We start from the raw sequence: 25,304 nt of genomic DNA on the forward strand, positions 1-25,304 counted from the left end.
CAAACGTCAAGGTTCTTCTTGAAGAGGTCCAACGAGGCACTCTGCTTGACATGTATGGGCAATCTATTCCAGAGTCTGGGGAGTCTCTGGGTCAGGAACCTATCCCTCCAGCATGTTTTGTTTATTGTGATGACAAGGTTTAGATCCCTGGAGCGTGTAGCTCTGAGGGATTGGGATTTCTTTAAGTGTAGCATGTCCAACAGCTCTGGGTTTGACATGGCCTTGTATGTTAAGCAGAGATCGCCTCTGAGTAGACGATATGCGACAGAGTATAGCTGGAGTTTTTTAAGGCGGTCAGCGTAGGGCATCTGCTTTAGGCCTGTGATTCTTTTAGTGAGGTATTTCTGAGGCCTTTCCAGTTGTTGCAGATGTCTTGAGAGGTACATACCAAATGGGGCGTTGTATTCTATAATGGGTCTAATGAGGGATGAGTACAGTGGGACAATGACCTCCTTTTTTCTGGATGAAAAGCCCTTCGTGATGAGGTGTGCCACATAGAAGGATTTCCTGACTGTTGTGGCGATGTGGTTATTGAAGGTGAGACCACTGTCCACCTGTGTCCCTAAGTCTCTTATCACACTTTCTGTGTTTAGTGTGCTGCCACCTATATGGTAATTCATGGATACATGTTTTTTCCCAAAGGGGATAGCAGTGCATTTCTTGGCATTGAGCTTGAGCCCATGGCTCTGGCACCAAGCATCTGTTTCTGTAAGGCCCTTTTATAGAGTATCCACATCATTTGGGGATTCAATAAAGGCTCCCAGTTTGCAGTCATCTGCAAACTTTGTTAGCCAGAGTCCCTTAGTGTTGACCTGTACTTCAGAGAAGTAGATGCCAAACAAGAGCGGCCCCAGGACTGAACCCTGAGGTACTCCACTTGTCACTTGTCTGGAGCTGGATTTGGAGTCTGCTACTTTTACAGTGTGGGTTCTATCAGTAAGCCATTTAGCAACCCATTGGGTGACATAGGGATTAATACCCAACTTAGTAAGTTTATCTATGATTCCAGAGTGGGGGATGGTGTCAAAGGCCTTGGCAAGGTCTAGATAGGCTGTGTGGACCACCTTACCCTTGTCCATGGCTCTGGAGACTGATTCAAAGAAGTCAATCAGGTTCAGGAGACAAGATCGGCCCTTCACAAACCCAAACTGGGTGGGGTCCAGTGTTTGAAGGTTGCCAATATCTTTGTTTATAAGTTCCATGATAATACGCTCCATGGCCTTGCAGATAAGGCTTGTCAGACTGATGGGACAGTAGTTTCCGGGATCCAAGGTGGATCCCCCCTTGTGGATTGGGATAACTGTAGCTCTGTGCCACTCAGTGGGCACGAAACCTGAGGTGAGGCTATGATTAAACATGACACTTAGGTGAGGTGCCAGTTCATATTGTAGTTCATGTAGTACACATCCCGGGATATCATCTGGTCCCATGGATGCTGTATTCTTGGCTTTAGAGAGTGCGTTTTGTACCTGTGTGGCCGTTATTACTGGAATTTGGCAATCTTCCGGTATTGAGATGGGCCATTTAGGGGGTGTGAGGGGGGTGAAGTTGGCACTGAATCGATCTGCCAGGATATTGGCAATATCCTTTGGATCAGTATATTTATTGCCATTCTGTTTTAGCTCAGAGCAGATCTGAGCATTGCCATTTAGATTCTTGACATAGTTATAGAATGCTTTGTGGTTGTCTTTGGAATCTTTGGCAATTTTATTTTCATAACTAGCTTTGGAGGATTTTATGAGGCATCTCAGTTTCTTACTGAGGCTAGTAAGGGAGTTTTTTGCATCCTGGGATTTTCCTCTTTTCTGCAAAAGTTTCTTCCTTTTGTTGTAAAGTTTGTTTATGGCAGGGGACCACCAGATTGGCTTCCTTTTTTGGATGAGAGCATTTTGGTTCTATTTGGGATGGCACGATTCATGCATGAGTGGATGTGCTCGTACAGTGCCTTAGTGTAGGATTCAGCAGTTGAACTTTCAGTTCTCATCTGCATGGGTGTCATGAAGTTTGTCACTTCTGACTTGAGTAGCATGAAGTTGACTTTGGAGAAGTTTTTTATGGTGGTTTCTTTACGGGGGGGTGGGGGTGGGATGTGGATGTTAAGTGTGATTAGCTTATGGTCAGACCTGACTAACGAGGGGATGACCATAGGTATGGAGCATTGATTTGCCATGTTGGTAATGACCAGGTCTAGGATATTGGAGCCCCTGGTGGGACTATGGATTAGTTGATCCAGGGCATTGGAATTTATGAATTCCAAGAACCGTTAAGCATAAAGGTGTTGGGACATGAGTAGTTTTCCCAGTTAATGGCAGGGTAGTTAAAATCACCCAGTATTAGGGTGTTTGGTTCTATCTTAATATTTTCCAGTATGTTTAAAAAGGTGTAGTGAGAATCTTGGGATATGGTGGGGGATCTGTAGCAAGCTACAATTTGGATTGCAGTCTTACCTAGTGTTAGTTGCACTTGGAGAATTTCAGACACATTGTGTTGGCCAACTAGCCTGGTGGTGTGAATATCCTTGGTGAATATTGACACTCCTCCACCTTTAGTGTTTCGGTCCTGGTTTGGTAGCCGAAAAGTGTGGTAAGAGTTGTAGCCTGGGATTGCAGGGGTGCTCTCTGGAGCCTTGAACCAGGACTCAGTTACTGCACAGATATCGATGTTCTCCATTTTTAGGAGTGCCTCGAGAGAGTGCATTTTGAGGTTTAGACTTCTAGCATTGAGTAGCATTACCTTCAGATTTTGCATGCTTGTACCTGTTACGGTGGTGGTTTTGTCCTTTGAAGTTTGCCTAAAAGGCACTATAGGGTGGCAAGAGCCTTAGCCAGTAACCTGAATCCCAGGGCGACAGGTGCAGACCATCTCTGGCAAAGCATCGTGGTCTGTCAATCATGTCATCCCAGGCAGACAGATACTGGATCCCCTTTGAATGACACCATAAGCTTAGCCAATTGTTGAAGTCAATCATTTTATCCTTATATTGTGGTATCATTCTGAGCGAAGGCAGGATGCTACTCAGGGCTAGGGTCATACCTGCCTGGACCACATGATCTGAGAGCTCTTCCATGTCTCTTTTCATGTAGTCCAGTATACATGTCGAATAGCTGGGACTAGGTAGCCCAGGAAGCAGCTGCCAGACCAGTTTTCTGGTAGCCATTTATATGCTTTTCTTCCGCACACAAAATAATTTTTTACTTTAATGGCGATGTTAATAGACTCGTAGCGATTCTCCGTATTCTGCAATTATTGGAATATTTTCCAGTAGACAGTTTCTATTTTCTGGGAAAAGTTAGCTATAGAGTTTTTAACAAGTCTTTTTATAGGTGAGAAATCTGTTGCACAACCCGAGTTGTCTGCAGTGCAGTTATATACCACTGTTTTGTTACAATGGCTCCACCCTACCCTAGTTTTACCAAGTTTTTGAAAACACACAGTTCCGTTTTGGCGGAGGGACAACTGTAATGCTATCTTGTCCTTTGAAATAACATTTGATGTATCGTAGATCAGATTCATCCAGGTTTCATTAACCCCTAAAGGGACTATATGTAAAAAAAATGTATTTGCAAATCTTTAAAGCAGACAGGTGCAGAAAAATGAAAGAAACACTGCAGAAACAGAAAAGTCTGTTATGGGCCCTGTTGTTAGCAGTATTTTGTTCAGTTTTTGACTGCTGCAGCTTGTTCTTAATTCAGATCTGAGTCACAGCACCAATTGTTAGGTTAGACATTACCTTGAAAATGAAAACAAATACAGTTCTTTCACTTTTTCAGTGGCATTTATTAACTACAGTACACACGTGTGGGAGCCTCATGGAAAGCACCAGGGAGACTCCCAGAACAAAGGAATAAACAAGCTTATATACTGGTGATATTGCTGAATACAAAAAAATATAAAATGAACCAATTAGATCATTATACAGGGCAATTAACCAATTAAAGATTTACCCGTAAACATGAGGCAATTCATATCATCATATCTTTAGGCAGAGAAAGGAAATCGGATACACTTCCATAAAAGGCACATTTCCTGCTTTCAAGCAGACTTTTGTTTTTAGTATTTTTCCATTGCTCATACTTCATTCAAAGTTCACAGTACACAGTACATCTTAATACATGCAGACTGTCACATACTCAATTCCCTCAAACACATGCTTTGGCTGTTCATATTCTACAATAGCAATTACCTGGCTAAGAAGATTATCTATCACTTTGAATGTTAAGATCTCTCACCTAGTTATTAAGATCTACACTAAAAAAACTGTGAATTTTTTTACCTGTAAGTATTTCAATAATTTATTCCAGGCAACAATTATATCTTGATTTAATTACTGATTACTGACATCTCTAATCTGAAAAAAGTGACACAAAAATTTGTATTCATTTTTATCAGGGTTCGACAAATGAGTTGTTTGCCTCAAAATGCTGTGTATGCATATATTTGTGTGTGTGTGTGTGTGTGTGTGTGTGTGTGTGTGTGTGTGTGTGTGTGTGCGTGTGTGTATGTGTGTATTTGTGTGTGTGTGTGTGTGTGTGTGTGTGTATGTGTGTGTGTGTGTGTGTTTATATATATATATATATATATATATATATATATATATATATATATATATATATAGATATATGGTTCTAGGTTATAACATCGACAGCACATAACATCAACAACGACATCACCGACACCACATCATCGACAGTTCACAAACACGACACCGCACACACTCAACACATCATCGCAACAACCAATAAACAAAACAAATTCCCTGACCAAAAACCACACACACAACACAAGCACACCTAAATCCTAACAAACACTAAACCTTACATACACAACTATCTACAACCCTAACGAAATCCTAACCCTAAGGTCCGTCACTATCGACACTAACCTAACCGCCCTAACCTAACTCACTTAACCGCCCTAACCCAAAAATTCACTATTGCACCCTTACCTAACCCACGCCCTAACCCTAACTCACTTAACCCGCCCCTAACCCAAAAAAATTCACTAATGCACCATTACCTAACCCGCGCCCTAACCCTAACTCACTTAACCCACCCCTACCCCTACAGACCGTCAACATCGCACATTTACCTTACTCGCACCCTAACGTCTGTCACTACCGCATACTTACACATCCTTTCCCCATGTCGGTGTCCTCCGCGTTGGTGTTTTCATCCGTCGATCCTCTGGCGTCGGTGATTTCGCTGTCGGTCTTGTCATCTGTCGATGTTGTAACCCAGACCAATATATATATATACATGTGTGTGTGTGTGTGTGTGTGTGTGTGTGTGTGTGTGTGTGTGTATATATACATATATATATATATATATATATATATATATATATGTGTGTGTGTGTGTGTGTGTGTGTGTGTGTATACATACACACACACACACACACACACACACACACACACACACACACACACACACACACACACACACACACATGCACACAAACTAAAAATTTCCAAACAGGCAGAAAGAAGATATGAAGATAAATATAATGGAAAAGCACAAAATAAGCAATTTACTGATGACCCAAAACGTTTTATAGAGAATTGGGAAATAAAGTAAAAGGAATTGAAAGACCGCCAAAAAAAGAGCAAGTAGATACATTTTGGGGAAGTATCTATGAAGATCCTGTGTAACATAACAAAGATGCTAAATGGATAGAAGAAGTAAAAGAAAGAATAAGAAGTTTAAAGGTACAGTATATGAAATGGGATGAAATAACAGCCAGAAAGATCGAAACAAAGTTGAGAAAAGCCTCTAACTGGAAAACCCCAGGCCCAAATGCAGTACCTAACTTTTGGCTTAAAGTATTAACTTTTTTGCACGAGGTTTTAGCCATGAGTAAAAACTATTTATATGCACAACCCGAACACACACCACACTGGTTAACAACAGGAAAAACAATGCTCTTACTTAAGAGTGAACCCCTAAAAATTATAAACCAATAACTTGGCTTCCAACGACATAGAAACTACACACAGGAATTGACGCCAGCAGAGTTTATAGTCATTTAGAAGAAAACTCAATTATGGCAGTAGAACAAAAGGGCAATAAAAGAAAGTCATATGGAACAAAGGATCATTTGTTGTTAAACAAAGTTATAGTGGAGAACTGTAAGAAGGGGAAGAATCTAAGTATGGCATGGATTGACTACAAAAAAGCATTTGATAGTATCCCACATTCATGGATAAAAGAGTGCTTAAAAATGTATAAGATACACCCTACACTGATTGATTACATTAGAGTAAACATGAAACAGTGGCAGACCACTTTGCAATTAAGCCATGATAAAGGACAGATTATTATCCCAGGGATAAAAATTCAAAGGGGGATATTCCAGGGTGACTCTTTGTCACCGTTGCTATTCTGCCTTGCCATTAATCCATCAAGCTGTTTACTTAACAGCTTAGGCAATGGCTACAATTTGGCTTCTAGAAAACAACAAAGTCTAATCTCTTCTCATCTTCTCTTTGTCAATGATTTAAAATGGTATATCTCATCAGATGAGGAACTGAAAGCACAGCTGCAGGTTGTCAAAACTTTTTCAGATGATATTGGAATGTTATTTGGTCTTGATAAATGTGCAAAAGCAACCTTTAAAAAAGGAAAACTGCAGCACCAGGAGAACATCAGTTTGGGACAAGAATGTGATATAAAAGGACTTGTGCAAGAGGGAGTGTATAAATACTTGGGAATTGATGAAGGATCAGCAATAAAGCATGAACAAATGCAAATAAAACTCAGTAAAGAGTACTTTAGAAGACAAATTAATCCTGAAAACAGCATTAACATCTAGGAACAAGATCCAAGCTATAAATCAATTTGCTCTTCATGTCCTAACTTATAGTTTTGGAGTGATTGACTGGCCCCAAAAAGTGTTGGATAGATTGGATATTAAAGCAAGAAGGATGCTTCATGCTCACCAAATGATTTATAAAAATCTGTGAATACCAAGATTATATATTCCCCATTCCGAAGGTGGAATGGGCATCCTTGAAATTGATTACATGTATAGATCTGCAATCACCACACATATCTACTGACCTCACAAGATCCAAATGTAGTGAAAGTTTTGAAACATGAGGAGAATAAATCTAAGATGTCATCTCTGCTTAATTTAGCAGAAGCATATCGACATCAAGCAGGAATGGAAATCAAACCAGAAGTAGGTAAAAACCAGGCAGCAAATGAATGTGCTAAAAAACAAAAGAAAGAATATAAAGTGAAGGACCAGATGAGAAGGCAAGAAATGTGGAAAAAACATAAATATGGTTGCAAGTATAGAAACCTTCTGGAAGAGTCTCATGTTGATCAAGAAAAAACACAGGAATGGTTAAGGAGAGGTGAATTCACATCAAGAAATTAAAGGTTAATATTGGCAGCCCAAGATAGTGGGCTATGTACACACTGGTTTACAAAGTCCATTGAACATGTGGGAGAAACAGACATATGTAGATTTTGTAAAACTGAATTGAAAACAGTCACACACCTTGTTGCTGGTTGAGACGCACTAATGACAGAGGGGATTGTATACTGAAAGGCATAATAATGTGGCGAGACTGTTACACTGGTGATTGTGCAAACATTATGGTATCGAAGTGGCTGAAAAACACTGGAAACATGAGCCACAAAGAATTATAGAAAATGATGAAGTTTATAACACATGGGATCACCCAATACCAAAAGTTCAAAAGATAGATGCTAGAAAAACAGATATAGTGGTCCAAGAAAAGAAGACAAAAGTAGCATTGATCATTGAAATCACCACACCCAGTGACTACAGTGTCTTGCATACAGGGAGACATAAAATACCTGGATCTACAGGCAGAAATGAGAGCCATGTGGAAAAAAGATACCCACACAGTTCCAACAGTAGTAGGAGCAACTGGTCTTATAAAAAAGAATTTACAGTCATATCTATATATGTTACAAATTCATGTAACACCGTACGAATTGCAGAAGGAGTCATTACTGGGCACATTGCGGGTGCTGCGAAGAGCCCTTTTGGCTAACATCAAAGAGTGAAACAATACTAATTTCATGAGCTTTAATCGTACTTTGACTTAGGATCCCATCATGGTATTAAAAACCCAAAAGCCTTGGAGAAATTAAAAAGAGCAGAAACTATATATATATATATATATATATATATATATATATATATATATATATATATATATATACACACACACACACACACATACAGAGAGGGAATATATACATACAGAGAGAGACAAAAAGTTAGATGTAGCTCTATAGCTATATCCATGTGTGTGTGTGTGTGTGTGTGTGTGTGTGTGTGTGTGTGTGTGTGTGTGTGTGTGTGTGTGTGTGTCTGTGTGTGTATACATACGTGTGTGTGTGTGTGTGTGTGTGTGTGTGTGTGTGTGTGTGTGTGTGTGTGTGTGTGTGTGTGTTTGTGATATATGTATACAGATGTCATCAGCGGAACTTGTACATGGGCTGAAAATTCTCATTTTCAGTCACTCCTTTCAGCACAAAGAAACTGATAAAAGATTCATATTCAGATTTGAGGCTTTAGTCCCCTTGCTTAAAATGATTTGATATTTGTTTATGAATTAAATCTGGGATGTCAGAAGAGGTGTTTACAAATATTGGCCCTGCACAAGGGACATAAATATATTTTTAAAAATGGTACTTAATGTATTTTCGCAACCAGATTTCAGTAGTCGCATAAACCGTAATGTTTGTGTGAAATGAGGTCTGCTAACCTAAGAAGGTGTGTGTAAAGTCTTCAGTACTATTCTCTCTGATTGCTCTTCACATGGGAAGAGGAATAACATATAAATTCCTCTTCCCAGGTAATGTCCTTTCCCATCTTATAACAGGACTGCTGCTTCTCAGTTGTCGTTACTGTTTGACCTCATGCATCTCATCGTGTTCCCAACAAGACAACCAGGTCATTTGAAATCTGTTTATGTGTACACACTGTAATGTGTGTTTGTTACATCTGGGAGATGTGTTTGTGTGTGTGTGTGTGTGTGTGTGTGTGTGTGTGTGTGTGTGTGTGTGTGTGTGTGTGTGTGTGTGTGTGTGTGTGTGTGTGAATTATTCAGCATTTACAGCACCTCTTGAAAGTACTGTAAGTGACTGCTGCCAGTAAATAACTTTAGATGAACAGGACTGTCAGTACTGTAAGTGGCTGCTGCCAGTAAATAACTTCAGATGAACAGGACTGTCTGTGTGATGTGGGATAATGTTTAACACCCCTGGCATGGGAGTCCCACTGGGGAGAAAGGCAGCAGTCCCTGAGGAATCAGTGCCCACTTACTCAATATTTGTTGCAGGCACCTTTGGTTTTCATGTTTACTGGCCCTGAAAAGTCAGACGGAATATTCCTGAGTAACTTTTCTTTGTGGAGGTTGTAATCAGCAAGACAAGATTTGTGATGCAGTGTAGCATGGTGGAGGTCACAGGTAAAATAACACACGCCACTCAGGAGTAAAAAATCTGACCGTTATTCCGATCCCTGACTCAAACCCTTGGTGAGACATTACTACTTACTTGCATACATGCCCCTTTCAAGTTTAAGAAATCTCTTTTCGCACAAACATAACGATTTATGCATCTTCTGAAATATGGTTGCGATAATACGTAAGTACTTTAAAAATGTATGTTTTCTTTATAGTCAAAGATTCCAAACAAAAGAACATGTTATTTAGTACTTTCATTGTTTTGTCAGACTGATTTTTAAAAAGCAGTAAAAAAAATCTCTTTGCTTTTCTTTTTATCCTAGGTCAGAAAAATTGTAAAAATAGCAATACTACCAAAATCTCTACAGGAGACTGTCTTAGTCCTTATACAGATTACAACGTATCTGTTGCAGCATATAACGTTATGAAGAATCAAATACAGCTCACTGGGATAAGTGAAACGTTGTTAAAACGGACTAAATCTGCTAGTCAGTATATTATGATTTTGTGGCTGTCTATTTTGTTTTTAGTCTGGATCTTTCTGACATTCAACAAGATGTTCTGTGTTATATGCCATGTATTTTTAATGTTATTCTCTCCTTATACGGCTTGCTAAAGCATACTTTTCTGTGTATGTGTGTGTGTGTGTGTGTGTGTGTGTGTGTGTGTGTGTGTGTGTGTGTGTGTGTGTGTGTGTGCAAATTTGTATGTATTTTATGTATGTGAATATATAGGTATATACACACACAGACTTAGGCACATAAACACACACACACACACACACACACACACACACACACACACACACACACACACACACACACACACACACACACACACATGGGAGGGTTTATTCATTGAATAAATGTATGCACTTTCAAAAGACATGAAACACAAAACATGACAATACTTCAACCATGTCAATATAAATATATGTGTAAAACAAACCAGTTATGCGGTAAAACATTTTTGGGACAGAAAAAGGTTATTAGGATCTTCTTAAGACTTTTTTTTGCATCATTTTTTTGCCTGTGCTTGCCAACCATCAGGCTGTCTGTCAATCACTGAACCAACTGTGACCCCTTGCATCACCACAAAAACTGCTGATGCCCCTCTTTCTATGCATGTATGCTCCCCAAGATGTTCTAACAGGTGCTAAAGTCATGTCCACGTGTGGTCAAGCCCACAATGCCCACATCTTTCTGACATTGACTCCCTGCATCATGAAGGGTATCCATTCTACAATGGAAACCCTGTCAGTAGATCTTCAATATGTTTCAGGTGAGAATTATCATCTTTCTGTCCCCCTATGATGGGCATGCTCATCTTTCCTGTATGCACAAAGACCTGATACATTTAATCAAATTCAGGTAACCAGAATATAGTCAGGGCTTTATTTTTTATGTCTACAGTGCAAGCAGGTCCTTCTTAAGACTTATCTTTTGATATATGACAATGCACTAACATGTTAAGCCAGTTGCACAAAAGAAGCATCTAGTAAAAAAAAAAAAAAAACTCCCTAAAAACTTTCTTCTTATTGCTGGCATGGGAAGGTAAAACTAGAATGAAAACAAGAAAGTTCTAGGCACATAATGAAAATCAGTAGTGTCCCATCATATGGGGAACATAGGTTGCTGTCTAAGGTGGAGTATGCTTAGTTGCTTGGCTTGCGGCTACAACTACTAGGACAACAGTGATTGTCATATTACATAACTATGCTTAGCTAATTCTTGAGAATCTTTCTGAGGAGATTAAAGTTCAAATTTTAGGTGCTTCAATTATAAGGCATTTCTTCTTTGGTCCTCCAGCTGTGAATTTCTTTACATAATTGAGATAAGAATGGCAGGCTTAAGGAACAACAGCAGCAGAAGTATTTTCCAGCTATTACCTTCTTTTATGTGAGTCATTCAGTGTTTGAAATTTAGATAATTGTTACAGTAACTTAAGCAATTTGGATCCAGTCACACTTGTCTGTACAATTTTCAAAGCTTAATGTCATCTTCTATGTGCTTTAACCATCAGGGGGGTAAGGGCCTGTGGAACTGTTGGTTGGCTAGTAATCCTTCTAGGGTGGACAGCTAAACTATGAAGCAGCTACTAGTCTCCCCAATTTTACCTTTCCATGTCAGCAATAAGAAAAAAGCTGTTAGGAAGTTTTTGAGTGTCAGGCTGTCTCCTGTTCTGTCTCAGGTACTGATGGGGAGACTCTGTTGTTGCTGATCTCAGTTCCTTAGACCACTCTTCTTTTTCACTGGTCCCTCTGGTGTTGTACTCATAGACAACAAGGACTGGCAGACAGACCCATCCTCTGCAGCTGTATGGATGCCCCTTGCAGGCAAGAGAGAAACCACTCATCAGTGTCTGGCAAGGGGTAAGTGAAGGTTCTTTGCTAAGTTAGGATAGGGAATCTGAATCTAGTTTGAGTATGTCTAATAAAGGTCAGACAATGTCCATGGTATTTCTAAGGAAAACTGAACATAGTAAGAAAATATTGCATTTTTCTGTTTCTATTTTCATGGACAGGGAAGATGTTGTGGGAATTGCAAGGAACTCCTTACTGCCATTTATTTATTTACATCTATTTACTGGGAAAGTCTGACTGGGATTTAAAATCCTTTTTCAGTGTAGGCACAGGGGAAAAATCTCCATGGTGACACAGAAAATATTCTGACAATGTGCAAAACATCTTTTAAAGCAAAAGCATTTATAAGGTTATAACAGAGATACGTTGAGTTCAACAGTTAATTTTTGTACTCTGCAATAAACGTACATTAAAGTGAATGCTTTATAAAAATTATTCTTTTCCCCCCTATGACTAGTTCTTCGAGTTCCCTTTTTTTCTGACTTTGATTTCAGTCAAAAGAGCAGATATCATACTTTAGGCATTTCTTCTCAATCTGAACATTCTGATTCTGAAGGAAGTATGGCTTAAGATTTCCCTCTTAAAGGTTTATCTTTTCCTGTGACTTTCTGTAATATGAAAGGTTTTCAGTGGGAATATAATGAAATTCCTATTGCAAAAAATGCATTATGATTTGTTATAGTTTGATATGCCAAAAATGCAGATATTCTTCCTGTTTTGCTTGCTTTATGTAATGTTATCCTCACAGATTCTAATTTGCCTGACAGTCAATCTCCTGCTCTCAGGAAGTCTGACAGGTTATACAGGGTACCTCAGTTCTAAGCAGTTGTATTCCAACCCTAAAGCATATCTAGCAATCCAAATCTACTTCTGCCGAACAGATTCATACTGCTAAATCCATACCCTCAGACAAGGAAGGGAAAGTTTTTGACAAGTTGGGAAAGGAAGTGTATTCTGCTATTTTAACTTTCAAGATTTTAAATTGTCAAGCTTATATGTTAATGTTTTATTTGAGGACATGCAAAATTTTATAGTTAACATTCCTTCTCCTGAAGGGAAAAAATCTATAAATGCCTCTAACATATGCTTTTAATGTTACTAAGCATATGTTAAAGTATGCTTACATTGCTACTAATTCTTCCTCCAAAGTTGCTGCTTCTGCATCACTGATGAGATGATTGGCTTGTCTTCATTTTCAGAACCTTCTTGAAAATGTTAAAACTAAATTTTTAAATTCTCCCTTGTATAAGAAAGCTTTATTTGGCCCTTATTCAGCTGAGGTGCTTAAGAAGTGTGTTAAAAGGGAAAAGTTGACTCAAGGGGTGACTGAAAAATTTTCAATCCCCATTTTTTTAAAGAAAAAAAATCCCTTTCTTCTCTGCTCCCCCTTTCAATAAGTAATTTACGCAGTGAGGTACTGCCAAATAGGAGTTTAAAAAGCAATGGCAAGGAGGCTCCAATAAAAAAGAAAATGTCTCAAAAAATTAAGAACACTCTTCCCAGTCATCATGACTGCCAGTTCAGGCTCCCTTTTCCACCCTGCTACCTTTCCATCTCTCTGAGGCTTCATCTCTCCTAATGGTACAAGGTTATGACAGATAAATCCGTTGTACCTGTAAATCAGCATGGGTGTACTTGGCAGTGGAAATCTCTCTTTCTCTAACCCAGGAGTCTCCTGCTTACTCTGTGAACCAAGTCCTCTCATTTCTTCCTATTCTGCATCAGATGCTTGTTCATGTAGTAATAAAATCAGTGACACACTGCCAGATGGGTAAAGACTTTTATTCAAGGATTTTCTGATACCAGAGAATGATGGATCCTCAAGTCCTGTGTCGTAATCCAGCATATGCTCTCCCAGAGAATGATAGAAGTTGTTTCTGCTCTTCAAGTAAAGGAAAGGTTTTATTCAAGGATGTTTGTGGTGCCAAAGAAAGAAGATTCTTGGAGCCAGTTCTGCATCTTTCTTAGTTGAACCTGTCTGTGATAATGCCCATTTTCAAAATGTTGTCACATCACAACTTATTACCTCTTATTCTCCATTTGAGTTTTTTTCATGACTTAGATTTAAAAAATGCATATCATCATATTTCTATAGCTCCAGATTTCAGAGGTTTCTTAAAGTTTTTCTGAGTCTGGATCACATTATCAATTCTCTGCATTACTCTTTTGTCTCTCTCTACTGCTCCAAGGGTATTCACAAATTGTCTAGCTCCTCTGATACTCTACTTCAGACTGCAAGGTATTCACATTTTCCTTATTTGGATGAATTGCTTATCTTTGCAGTCTTGTTCAAAGTCCTGCACATGGTTTTAGTTTCTTGTAAGGTTAAGAAAAAGCTAAAAGCAATATCTTAACAAATTATATATAGCTAGTTTTCATGTTCAGTTTGGTTCTCTGTTTCTAACCATGGCAAAAATACAACTCAGAATGCCAAAATTTACTCTTCCTGAGCAGTTGCCACACCTGGAACGTTCTGGAAAGGAGTGGATTCTCTCTCTATATTAGAAGCAACAGCTAGGTTGTCAGCTCATACTTTTACCTAACATTTCAAGGTGAATTCTTTTCCAGAGCAAGAGCAAGTTTTACTAGGGCTGTTCTTCAGGAAAATCTAGAATATGATATTTTCTATCCACCCTTTCTTCCTAAGCTTAGGTTCATAGGAGGTTACTAGGCTAGTGGCCCTAGAGCCCTTGCAAGTCTAGCCATGTTAATCCTGAGTTGCCTCAGTTGTCTTTGGTTAGATGAACGTAATTTGTAGAGTGAGTCTGAGATAAACACCAACTATCCCTGTCCATAAGGGACATGGGTGCCACCACCACCTAGGGTGAATTTGAGGTTTCCTGTCCATTTGTCCAGACTGTGCTTGAATAAGGTCAGTGAGTAGCTCTGCTTCATGTGCATTGGAAGTTTATTCCAGAGTAGCAGCAATCTCTGAAAGATATATTTGTCTTTCCAGCATGTTCTGTTCATGTCATAGGCTAGGTTAAGATCCCTAGAGCAAGTAACTCTTGGGCCATTTGACTTACGGTTGTGTAGCATATCCATTGGGGTAGGGTCAGAGACTGCCCTGTAGGCCAGGCACAAGTTGCATCTCAGCAGCCTATATGATATAGAATACAGTGACAGAACTTTCAGTCTATCCACATAAATCATGGTTTAGAGGCCGTCTGTTTTCTTGGTGAGAAACTTCTGTAGTCTGTCCAGCTGTTGCAGGTGTTTGTTGAGGTACATGCACAGGGGAGCATTGTACCCTGTTAATGGTCTGATGAGGGTCAAGTACAGTGGAGTTACAACATCCTTAGACCCAGATGTAATGCCCTTACTTATGAGATATGCAATGTAGAAGAAGGTTTTCCTTACCACTGTGGAAACTTGGTGATCGAAGCTCAGATTACGCGGTACTTGTGTTCCCAGATCTCACACCACTGTGTTTGAGCTGAGGGGACTGCTGTCAATATTGTAATGAGCAGGGAACACCATTTTGCCAAAGGGGATAATAATGTACTTGTCTGCATTTAGTTTTAGACCATGGCTTTGGCAGCAGTCATTTGCCTGTGTTGCCCCTCCTGTAATATGTTAACATTACTGGGGTACTCAATAATTGCACCCAATTTGCAATCATTAATGAACTTAATAAGTCAAAAGCTGTCTACTTTAGCCTGGACTTTCAATAAATAGATTCCAAACAGTAAATGGCCCAGCACAGATCCCTGTGGTATGCCACTAGTGATGGGTCTACTGGTAGAGGTGGAGTCACCAACTTTTACAGTATGTGTTCTGTCAATGAGCCAGTTGGCAACCTATCTAGTGATGTAAGGGTTAATCCACAGCTGGGAGAGTTTCTCAATGATGTTGGGTTGGGGATTGTGTCAAAAGCTTTGACTAGGTCAATATAGGCAGTGTGCACTGTCTTACCTTCATCCAGAGCTTTGCTGACTTTTTCAAAGAAGTCTACTAGGTGTAATAAGCAGGAGCTACCCTTAACAAAGCCAAATTAGGCTGGGTCTAGAGTTTGAAGGTTGCCTATATCCTTATTGATAAGGTCCATGATGATTCTTTCCATGGCCTTGCAGATGAAGCTGGATAGACTTATGGGTCTATAGTTCCCAGGGTCGGGTGCTGTTCCCAAGGGGATTACTGGTGCTGTTCTCTAGTCTGCTAGAACAAAGACACTTCTCAGGCTGTGGTTAAAGAGAACACCAAGTGTGGCCACTAGGTCCTGTTTTAGATTGCTTAATAAGCGACCTAGGATGTTATCTGGTCCCACTTGAGGCCAACTTTTTGGAGAGTACAGATATGACCTGATCTCTATAGATACTAGACAGTAGATTGATCTCAAGTATGCTTTGAGGTATGGCTTGGAGGGATGGGTGAAGTTTGCACCAAATCTGTCATCTAGCAGGTTGGCAATTTTCTCTGGTATAGTATGAGTGGTACCATCTACTACCAGTTCGGCACATAGATGGGCATTCCCTTTTAGATTTCAGACATAAAGAATACCTTATGATTATCCTTAGCTAGGGATGCTATTTTACCTTCGTACTTAGCTTTAGAGGACTTTACGAGATTTCTGATTTTTATTCATAGAATTCATAGATTAGTACTAAGCTAACTGCCCTTGCAAGCCATTTTAAGCCTAGCCAATTATCCCTTGTGAGACTCAAACCCTGCACCTTGTGTTTGTAAGGCAAACACCTTAACCATTAGGCCACCCTCCCTTGTTCAGCCTGTGGAGGGAATTCTTCCTCTGCTGAGTCAGTGCCCTTTTGTTGTTAGACATCAGCTTCTTCCTTTTGCCATATAACTGTTTATATTTTAGGTCCACCAGTATGGCTTGTTTTTTTGGGAGGACCTGGTTTTAATCCGGTCAGGCACAGCCAAGTCTATACAGTTGCTTAAGTGTTTAGACAGGGCATTTATGTACACCTCTGCATAGGAGTCATTGTTATCTGTGATTGTGGGGGGGGGGGGGATATAAAACTTTGTATACCATCACTTAATAGGCTGTAGTGTGCCTTGTAGAAAGTATTTTAGTTCTTTTGCTCCTGTGGTGGTGACAGGTTCAATAGTTACTTCAGACTAGACTTATTTATGGTCTGACCTTACCAGGGAGGGGATTATACAGGGAGAAAGCCAGTGCCCCCCCCCCATGTTGGTGAGTACTAGGTCTAGGACATTTGGGCCGCTTGTGGGGGATGTTGACTATCTCTTCCAGAGCATTTGTATTGATAAAGTCCAGGAACCTCTGGGTGAGTATGTTCATGGAAGGATAGTTGAAATCTTTCATAAGTAAGGTGTTGGGTTGTATGGCGAGTGACTTCAGTAAGTCCAGGTAGGCAGTGTGCTTTTCTTAGTTCATGGTCAGGGACCTATAGCTAGCAATGATGTTGTAGGGTATTTTGCCTATAGTTAATTAGACATGGAGTAGTTAGAGAGAGTTGCACTGTTTGACCAGTCTCAAGGTGTACTTGTCTAAAATGAAGACAGATACACCTCCACCTTTGGTTCTTTCATGCTCATTTTGAGGTCTGAATGTGTGGAAGGCATTGTGGCCTTGCACAGTCAGGCTGCAGCCTTGAACCATTTTTCAGTGACTGCACAGATGTCAGCATCTTCCAAGGTGAGGAGTGCTTCCAGGGAGTGCAGTTTCATATTTAGATGTCTAGCATTAAGCAAAAGAACCTTGAGTTTGTCTCAAGTGGATTTTATTATGTCGGAAATTTTGTTGTCTTGACATGGCCTAAAAAAGGCACTATGGGCAAGGCAAGCACATCTGAAAGCCTAGAGGAGACAGATGCAGGCCATCTTTGGCAAAGCAGAGTTGCCTGCCGACCATGTCTTCCCAGGCTGACAGATACTCGATCCCCCTGGACTGACACCACAAGCTAAGCCAATTGTTGAAGTTGATCATTTTTTGCTTATATTGTGGCATCATCATGAGTGAAGGTAGAATGCTGCTAAGGGCTAGGTTCATACCTGCCTGGTACACATAATCTGAGAGTTCAGTGATATCTCTCTTCATATAGTCCAGAGAGGGGGTCTATATTAGATAATCGAACTTTCAAAAGTTCGACTGTCGTATGATTGACACCATATGATTGAACTTTTAAAAGTTTGAATATCTAATAAAAAAAATAAACTACACAAATAACCTACCTGAACGTTTTAAGCAGGGGGGCAAGCCACCCTGAACCCCTCATACCCTCACTCTTTAAATATACCAACTCCGAGATCGCACTACAGTGCAAAAAAGGGAAATCTTCCCATTCCTTGCTGTACGGAGACCTCCGTTAAAATGTTTGAACTTTTAAAAATTCAGTCATATGGTGTCAACCATATGACAGTCGAACTTTTGAAAGTTCAGTTAAGTAGTATAAACCCCAGAGAGGTACGTCTCAAGTCATTCACCCCAACATGGATTATGACAGAGTTGTAACAGTACTTGATGTTGAGTGACTTGAGTGCATGTGTGATTTGACGGATCCTGGCACCTGACAAGCAGCTGACCATGACCTTGTCCTTGTCCAGCCTGGTGAGGGAGACATCTGTGTGTCTCACTGTGGAGTTGTCAATGACCAAGACATTAGGTTTTGAGGTGTTTTGCCTTAGGGTCTTATTTGCCGAGACACTGGTGTGTATGTTATGTATAGTGATTTCTATTTGCATATCAGTGTGTGCAAGTGGTTTACATTTGGGAGGTCTCTGATCTTTTGGTAGGCTTCTAGTGACTACCTCTGAGTATGTGGGTTTATGGGTCATGACCTAATTTTGTGTGAGAGGTGAAGTGTGTGTGCTGACAACCTGTTTGATGTCTGTGGTTTGTTGTTACATGAGAGAATCGATTCCAATTTCAGAGTGTAATTACATCTCTAACATTGGGGTATTTGTTTGTTATATGAGTAATTGGTTGTCAGTATATATGAGACAATTATTACTCTGCCTCAGGATGCCCATGCCAATCAGGCTGGTGGGTGAAATGATGGAAAACTGCCCATCCATTATAGCAGGTTTTTACCTTATGTATTATTAGGGAAGGGAGTGGGCTAGTTTGACCAGTTTTTGTGCTAAGACTAACAAAAATGCTTGTTCTATTCAAGGGCATGGATGATAAGTGGGGCAATGCTACTCAGTGCATCTGTAGTGCAGTAGGAAAGCTTGGGAGGGCTGTACTGACAGATGTCTATGGAAACATTGAGTTTCAAGGTGTTTGCATCTGTACAGGGTACCCCTAACCCCTGTTGTACGGTGTTCTGCAATGAGCAAATGCGAGGCTTAAATACAGGTGGAATTAAAACACTTTTAAGCTAATATACCAATAGGAGAGCACACAGTGAACCTTCCTCCAGTAGTCCCCAGCTCAGACTAGGCTGGAGTCGTACCCTTCTGCCACAAGGGGGAAGGAAGCTATTCTTAATGTAAGATGGCTGGTTTAGTGCTCAAGTGTATCAATAACAGGCTGGATTCAGCAGGGCTGAATCTAGTCTTTGTTATCTAGGTATCAGAACACTGCAAATCAAGTGCAAAGACGTGCAAAAAAATACTTAGAGCCCTTTTGTGTATTTCCCAACTCACACAAACCAGGTAAACACCTATTGTCAACAGATGAACAATCCTAGTCCTCCCAATGCAAAAGCACAGTAAAGGAGTGTCCAGACTGAAATGATAGCACAAACACACTTCAACAGTACAAAATGCTACCACAAACAAACTTAAAGATATAGATACAGCAGTGTTCTTCAAACAACTTATAAAAGTGTGATTATTCAATACAAGTACTTAGTTTGTCAGTCTTTCCACAAGTAATCACTGCAGTAAAAGTGATCTAATAAAGAACATGTTACAGCGGTGAAGTTTATTTACCATAACTATAGAAGGTCAAATAGATCATTGTTACAGTACTTTCACCCTTCTTCCACTCCACCCCCTCTTTATTCCCCTCCCTAGCCAGGATGGGATATCTTACTCAGTTTTTTTTTTTTTTGTGTTATGACTTTACTTGAAACATTAGGCTTTAGACTCCTTTCTTGGGACAAGGTGTCTCTGAGTTTTGTCATGTCCCTGATATACTAGCATATCCTTTCATACTAAGGACAGATGTAAAGTGCATTAGGAAGAAGCCTGAAGCTTTGTAGACTGCCAGCCATATTTTATCCTTGGCAGTATATGTCTCATATGTAATGGCTAGTGCAAACATGATACATTTGAAAAAAAATACAAAACTGTATTTTATCATGTAATATTTTATATGCTCTACCAATTATCCATTTTCTAGCAGCAGATTATTTTCTAAATTCAACTAAAATCAGTGTCAGAGCTGATCTTTTATTGAGCATTCCCTGTTGATTTTTGTTTGCCTGAACTGTGTTATCAGTCCCTGAAAGGGAAGGCAATCTGTAACATGCAGTTCAAACTTCTGCTTAGACTTATACCACTTGCTCACCTCACCCTCATGTGATATTTGTTCCCAAGACCTTGGCTTTTTTAATAACTTACGTCAGTGAAGTATTCCCGTCTTTCCCGTGGTCTGCACTCCTGCTTGCAGTCATCCATATCGATAAAATCTTTCTCCTCTACAGCGTTGGCTTAGTTATTAGAATACTTTGTTACTCTAGCAATATAATATTCTGTGTGGTTATTTTCCTTAAGGACTTGCTTCCAAAATCCTAGCCACTCTCTTCTGTCAAACTTTTGTTACTTCATCATCCTTTTCCAGTTTAATTTATCCCTTCTGCTTGAGTTAAGCATTTGAGCCTCAACTGTGTACTGTAAAGTAGCCCTTCAAAGCAGGAAATCCTAAATCACCTTGTTCTGTGGGAAGAATCAGCTTATCCCACTCAGGTTCATAGGTTCTTACTATGATTACAGACAAGGAAACCATCAAGAAGCTCAGCCACATCACCCAATATCCATGAGAGACTAACAATGTCCCCATTAAGCAGACATTCTGCACATATTTCTGGTGAACATTTCTGATCACCCATCCAGTCATCCAGTCTGGTTTTAAAGGTTGCTGCAGAAGTATTCTGCTTGATAGATAAGGATATCTTATTCCAGAAATATGTTGGGTTAGGTATCTGCCATGCCATCTGATATTGTTGATGTGATAGTGTAGGTTCAGGTGTGTAGAACAGGTGCTTACTTTACCACTTGTTCTATTTAGGTGAAGGAGTTCAAAGAGTGCTGAGTCATTCATAGCAAGGAAAGGAAAGCAGACATCACCTGTCTGGACTCTGTATGACACTGAGTACAGAGACAGAGTTTTTTTTATCTATCAGAGTAATTAAGGGAGACCCTTTTGGTGAGGAAACATTGAAGTCTGTCAAGCTGGTTTAGCTGCTTGGTGAGGTACATGCCAGAGAGTGCATTATATTCAATGATGGGCCTATAAGGGATGAATAAAGTGGGATTATAACAACTTTGGTTCTTGAAGAGATGCCACAAAGGATAATCTGTGCAAGGTAGAGGGATTTTCTTACAACTACGGAGACATATTGGTCAAAGGAGAGTCTGTTATTGTCACATGTACCCAATTCCCTAATGACTGTGTCAAAATTAAATGGAATGTAATCAATAGTACTCTTACCAAAGGAAACTGTGCTGCATGTGCTGGTGATAAGACTAAGCCCTTGCTGTAAAAAATAATTATTAGAGTGGATTTGATTACTGCCCCCAGTTTGAAATCATCAACAAACTTGGTTAGCCAAAGTCCCTTGATATCAGCTTTTATGTCCTATGCCAAAGAGGGTGGACCCAGGACAGAGGCTTGTGGGACACCATTAGTGACATTTTTCTGTCTAGAGTGAAAACCCCTGACCTTAATGGTTTGGGTCTTGACAGACAGATAATTACTATTCTAGTTAACTACTATGGCTTAATGTTGAATTGAGAATTTTTCAATAATCCCAACATGTGGGATAGTGTCAAAGACCTTAGGAAAGTCTAGATAAGCACTGTGAACTGTATGCTGTTTACTCATGCCCTTAGTAACCCTTTCAAAAACCTAACCAGGTTGAACAGGCACAATCTACCTTTTACAAAGCTGATATTTATCCAGGGATATAAAGGCAATATATCATTGTCTCTTTGTTCAGCTATAATATATTCTAAAGCCTTGAAAAAATATTGGCAAGACAAATAGGACTATAATTCCCAGGGTCATTAGGGGACTGCCTTTTGGAAGGACCCCACAACTGCTATGGACATAACCAGTGGAGAGACTCAAATTAAAGAGTGAATGGAGGGGGTTTGTTAAATGAGGTTTTACATTCCTCAGCAGGTATCCAGGGATATTGTCAGGACCCAAGGAAGCAATATTTTTATTTGTGTAAATTGCCAAAAGTACTTGAATTGTATGTTATTTCTAATCTTAATACATCTGAAGAACTTTTGGATATCTTGAATTTGTTGCAATCATTGGTCTTCCATTCCTTAATGGTAAGTTTGAGAGACTTATATATCAGTTTTAAATTCCTTTTATAATGATGAAGTGGACATTTTTAATGAAAGCCAGGAGCTTTTTTATTACACAGTCTCTTGATTCAGTAGATTTACCATAAGGGTTCTAAACTAGCCATTATGCTTATTCCAGACTAGTAAGGCTGCCTCAGTGCATCTATCCAAGATGGAGTAAAATTCAGAGCAGTAAGTAGCAGCCTGTGGTAGAAAGTTTGATGAGGAGCTACACCCTGTATAATTGTCAATATGTGAAATATGACAAACACCAAAAAACTGAGTAAAGACAAAATAAGTCCAGGCAACTAGTGAATCCACACACTAAATTTAATTTTAAGTGCTTTTTGTCTGCTTACTCACAGACTTCATCAGAAATTACAACACCTCATAGGAAACCTCATTTAAGTATAATGAACACCAAAAGACACGGGATAATTAATCAATTAACAAGTACCTCTAGTACCTATTAACCATTATGGTAGAGTTTGATTATATATTCGTATTTTTAAACAAGTTTTAAATTATTGCACACATTTGTGAGTTAGGGTTGTATTTATATAACCTGTTTGAATAGGTACTAGAGGTACTTGTTAATTGATTAATTATCCCGCGTCTTTTGGTGTTAATTGTCAATATGATCAGTAAATGGCTTTGGAGTAATGCCTGAATACAGAGGTGTTATCATGGGCCACAAAGCAAGCTTCATAAAGAAGAGCACATCAAGAAGGTCAGACTAGGGAGGAGGTAACACATGGGCTGGTGCAATCAGGAGACTTTTATAAAGATGCAATCAAAAGATTAACACCTCTGATGAGTAAGGGACAATTTAGTCAAATGCATTGACATTTAGAAAGTCCAGAAATCTCTGGGCATACTTGTTGTTGGTAGGAAACATTTGCCAGTGTTATGTATGGATAGTCGGTATCACAATTAAGAAAGGTATTTGGTTTGGCTGCTATTTTCTTCTCAAATGTTAAGGCATTTTGCTTGCTCATACATCATTGCATGGAGATCTATAAGTATCTATAATGTGGCAATTAATTTTATTGAGTATGACTTGGACTTCAACCATAGTGGTCCATAGGTTCATTGGTTAGTACTAGGCTATTTGCCCTGGCAGGCCATTTTAAACCTAGCCAAATTTCCCAACCCAAAAGGTAAGAATCAAATCCAGCAGCTTGGTGTCTATGAGGTAAACACCTTAACCTTTATTTTAACTTTTGCAACTCCTTTAAATCTCTGTCTGTTTCACATATATCTTTCTCTGTTATTTCTACCATGTTTTTAAACTCCATTTTCATATAATCTCAATCACTACCCACACTTTCTGAAGTAATTCCCATCTTCTCTAATAACTCTCAGCAAATATCCATTACTTATTCATTAAATGCCACTTTTTTAACAGGTAAGTAGGAAAATGCAAGTGTCTCATTTTTATATTATTACCCTTCATGTTCATCTTAGTTTTATTGGTGCACAACCTGATAATAGTTATCGGATAGGTCTTTAAGCTCATGCTCCTGTGAAATGAAATACTATTCATATCAAGTCTTGCCCATTTTTTGTAACTTAGGGAATATATATATATATATATATATATATATATATATATATATACACACACATACATACATATATATATATATATATATATATATATATATATATACACACATACATATATATACACACATATATATATATATATATATATATATATATATATATATATATATATATATATGTGTGTGTGTGTGTGTGTGTGTGTGTAAATTTTGTCTGAGCTCCTGCCACTGAGTTCACATTTTCCATACAAAATAGTCTTATATACCTCTTTATATTATTTTCCTTTATAGGTTCCACTGGTGTATCTTCATGATTGCAGATCAGGTTCCAGTCCCCACACAAACACTTTTCCCTGGTAAAAGCTTATTTGTCTTAAAATGTTTGTAAGCTCCATTACAGTAGTTATAGGTGGAATACAAATTCTCCCCTGTCAATAACCCCTTACTACAACAAAGTCACCATTATTGTTATTTTCCATAATCTGTGACTATTAAACTAAAACAGTGAGTAAAATGTTCACACAGAAAACCAATCAGTAAAAACTACAAGAAAAATCTAGCTAAGCTAGAGTTTCTACTGTGTGATTCCTTAAACCTCTTGTATTAGAGGCATATGGGATATATGCAAATGACCCATATGGACATCAGGTGTTTCAGCTGTATGGCAGTTCTGAATACCCATGGCTTTTTTCTTTTCAAGTCTGTCGTGGACAAATTCAGGCCTATAAAACCAAACCCCACTAGCTGTGGACATGCTTGTTTCAGTCTTCTTATGGCCTTGTGAGCACTGCAAAAGTGGACTGTTTGGCCTCATCAGCATAGCATAAGTGGACTGTTTAACTATGGGAAACCTTTCCCAACTTCAGTATTTATTACTTCCATTTTCATTGGTCCCTAATGTTTTGCTGAATATCTATCCTGAAATCCTTTGTTTTATCAAATAAACATGCTCATTGCTATCCAGATGTGCCTCCTGTAACATTATTATTTGTACCCCCTACACTTCTTAATACAGTTTAGTACACTTTGCTTTTTTGTCTGTGTCTAAAAGACCATTTACATTCTGTGTTTATTCTGATGAAGCAGCACTTCTTATAAAAAGCTATTACTCATATATATATATATATATATATATATATATATATATATATATATATATATAAAACATTAATGTTTCTCAGGCTAATCTTGTGTTTAGTTGCTTATAGATTCATAGGTTCATAGGCAGGTACTAGGCTATTGGCCCTAGGGCCTATACAAGCCTAGCCAAAAAAAGGTACTCTGGTTTTCGCCACCCAAGAAAATTATTTTCCTGTGCCCCTGTCAAGGAGAACCACAGAAGTGATCCCCGAGGTGAATTTCCTATTACCCATCCAATCATCAAGATTTTTCTTGAATAGTGTTAATGAGGAGCTCTGCTTCTTCTTCTTCTGCTTGAACCCATGTCATATGCTCCCAGGCTTTTTATTTTAATACAAAC

General features: G+C 39.0%; 1 protein-coding gene across 1 annotated transcript in view; it reads left to right on the forward strand.

Annotated features, from left to right (window-relative positions):
- The window catches only part of LOC122814279 (receptor-type tyrosine-protein phosphatase C-like), a 2,027,173-nt gene that overhangs the window by 1,417,718 nt on the left and 584,151 nt on the right, over positions 1-25,304 (forward strand). The window contains exon 23 of the mRNA XM_044086870.1: positions 9,769-9,933. Within this exon, the coding sequence (XP_043942805.1) occupies positions 9,769-9,933 (165 nt within the window). The remainder of the gene's footprint in view (positions 1-9,768; positions 9,934-25,304) is intronic.

Source organism: Protopterus annectens, chromosome 10.part0, assembly GCF_019279795.1.
Source record: "Protopterus annectens isolate FY-2018-M chromosome 10.part0, PAN1.0, whole genome shotgun sequence".
In the NCBI taxonomy this organism is placed as follows: Eukaryota; Metazoa; Chordata; order Ceratodontiformes; family Protopteridae; genus Protopterus; species Protopterus annectens.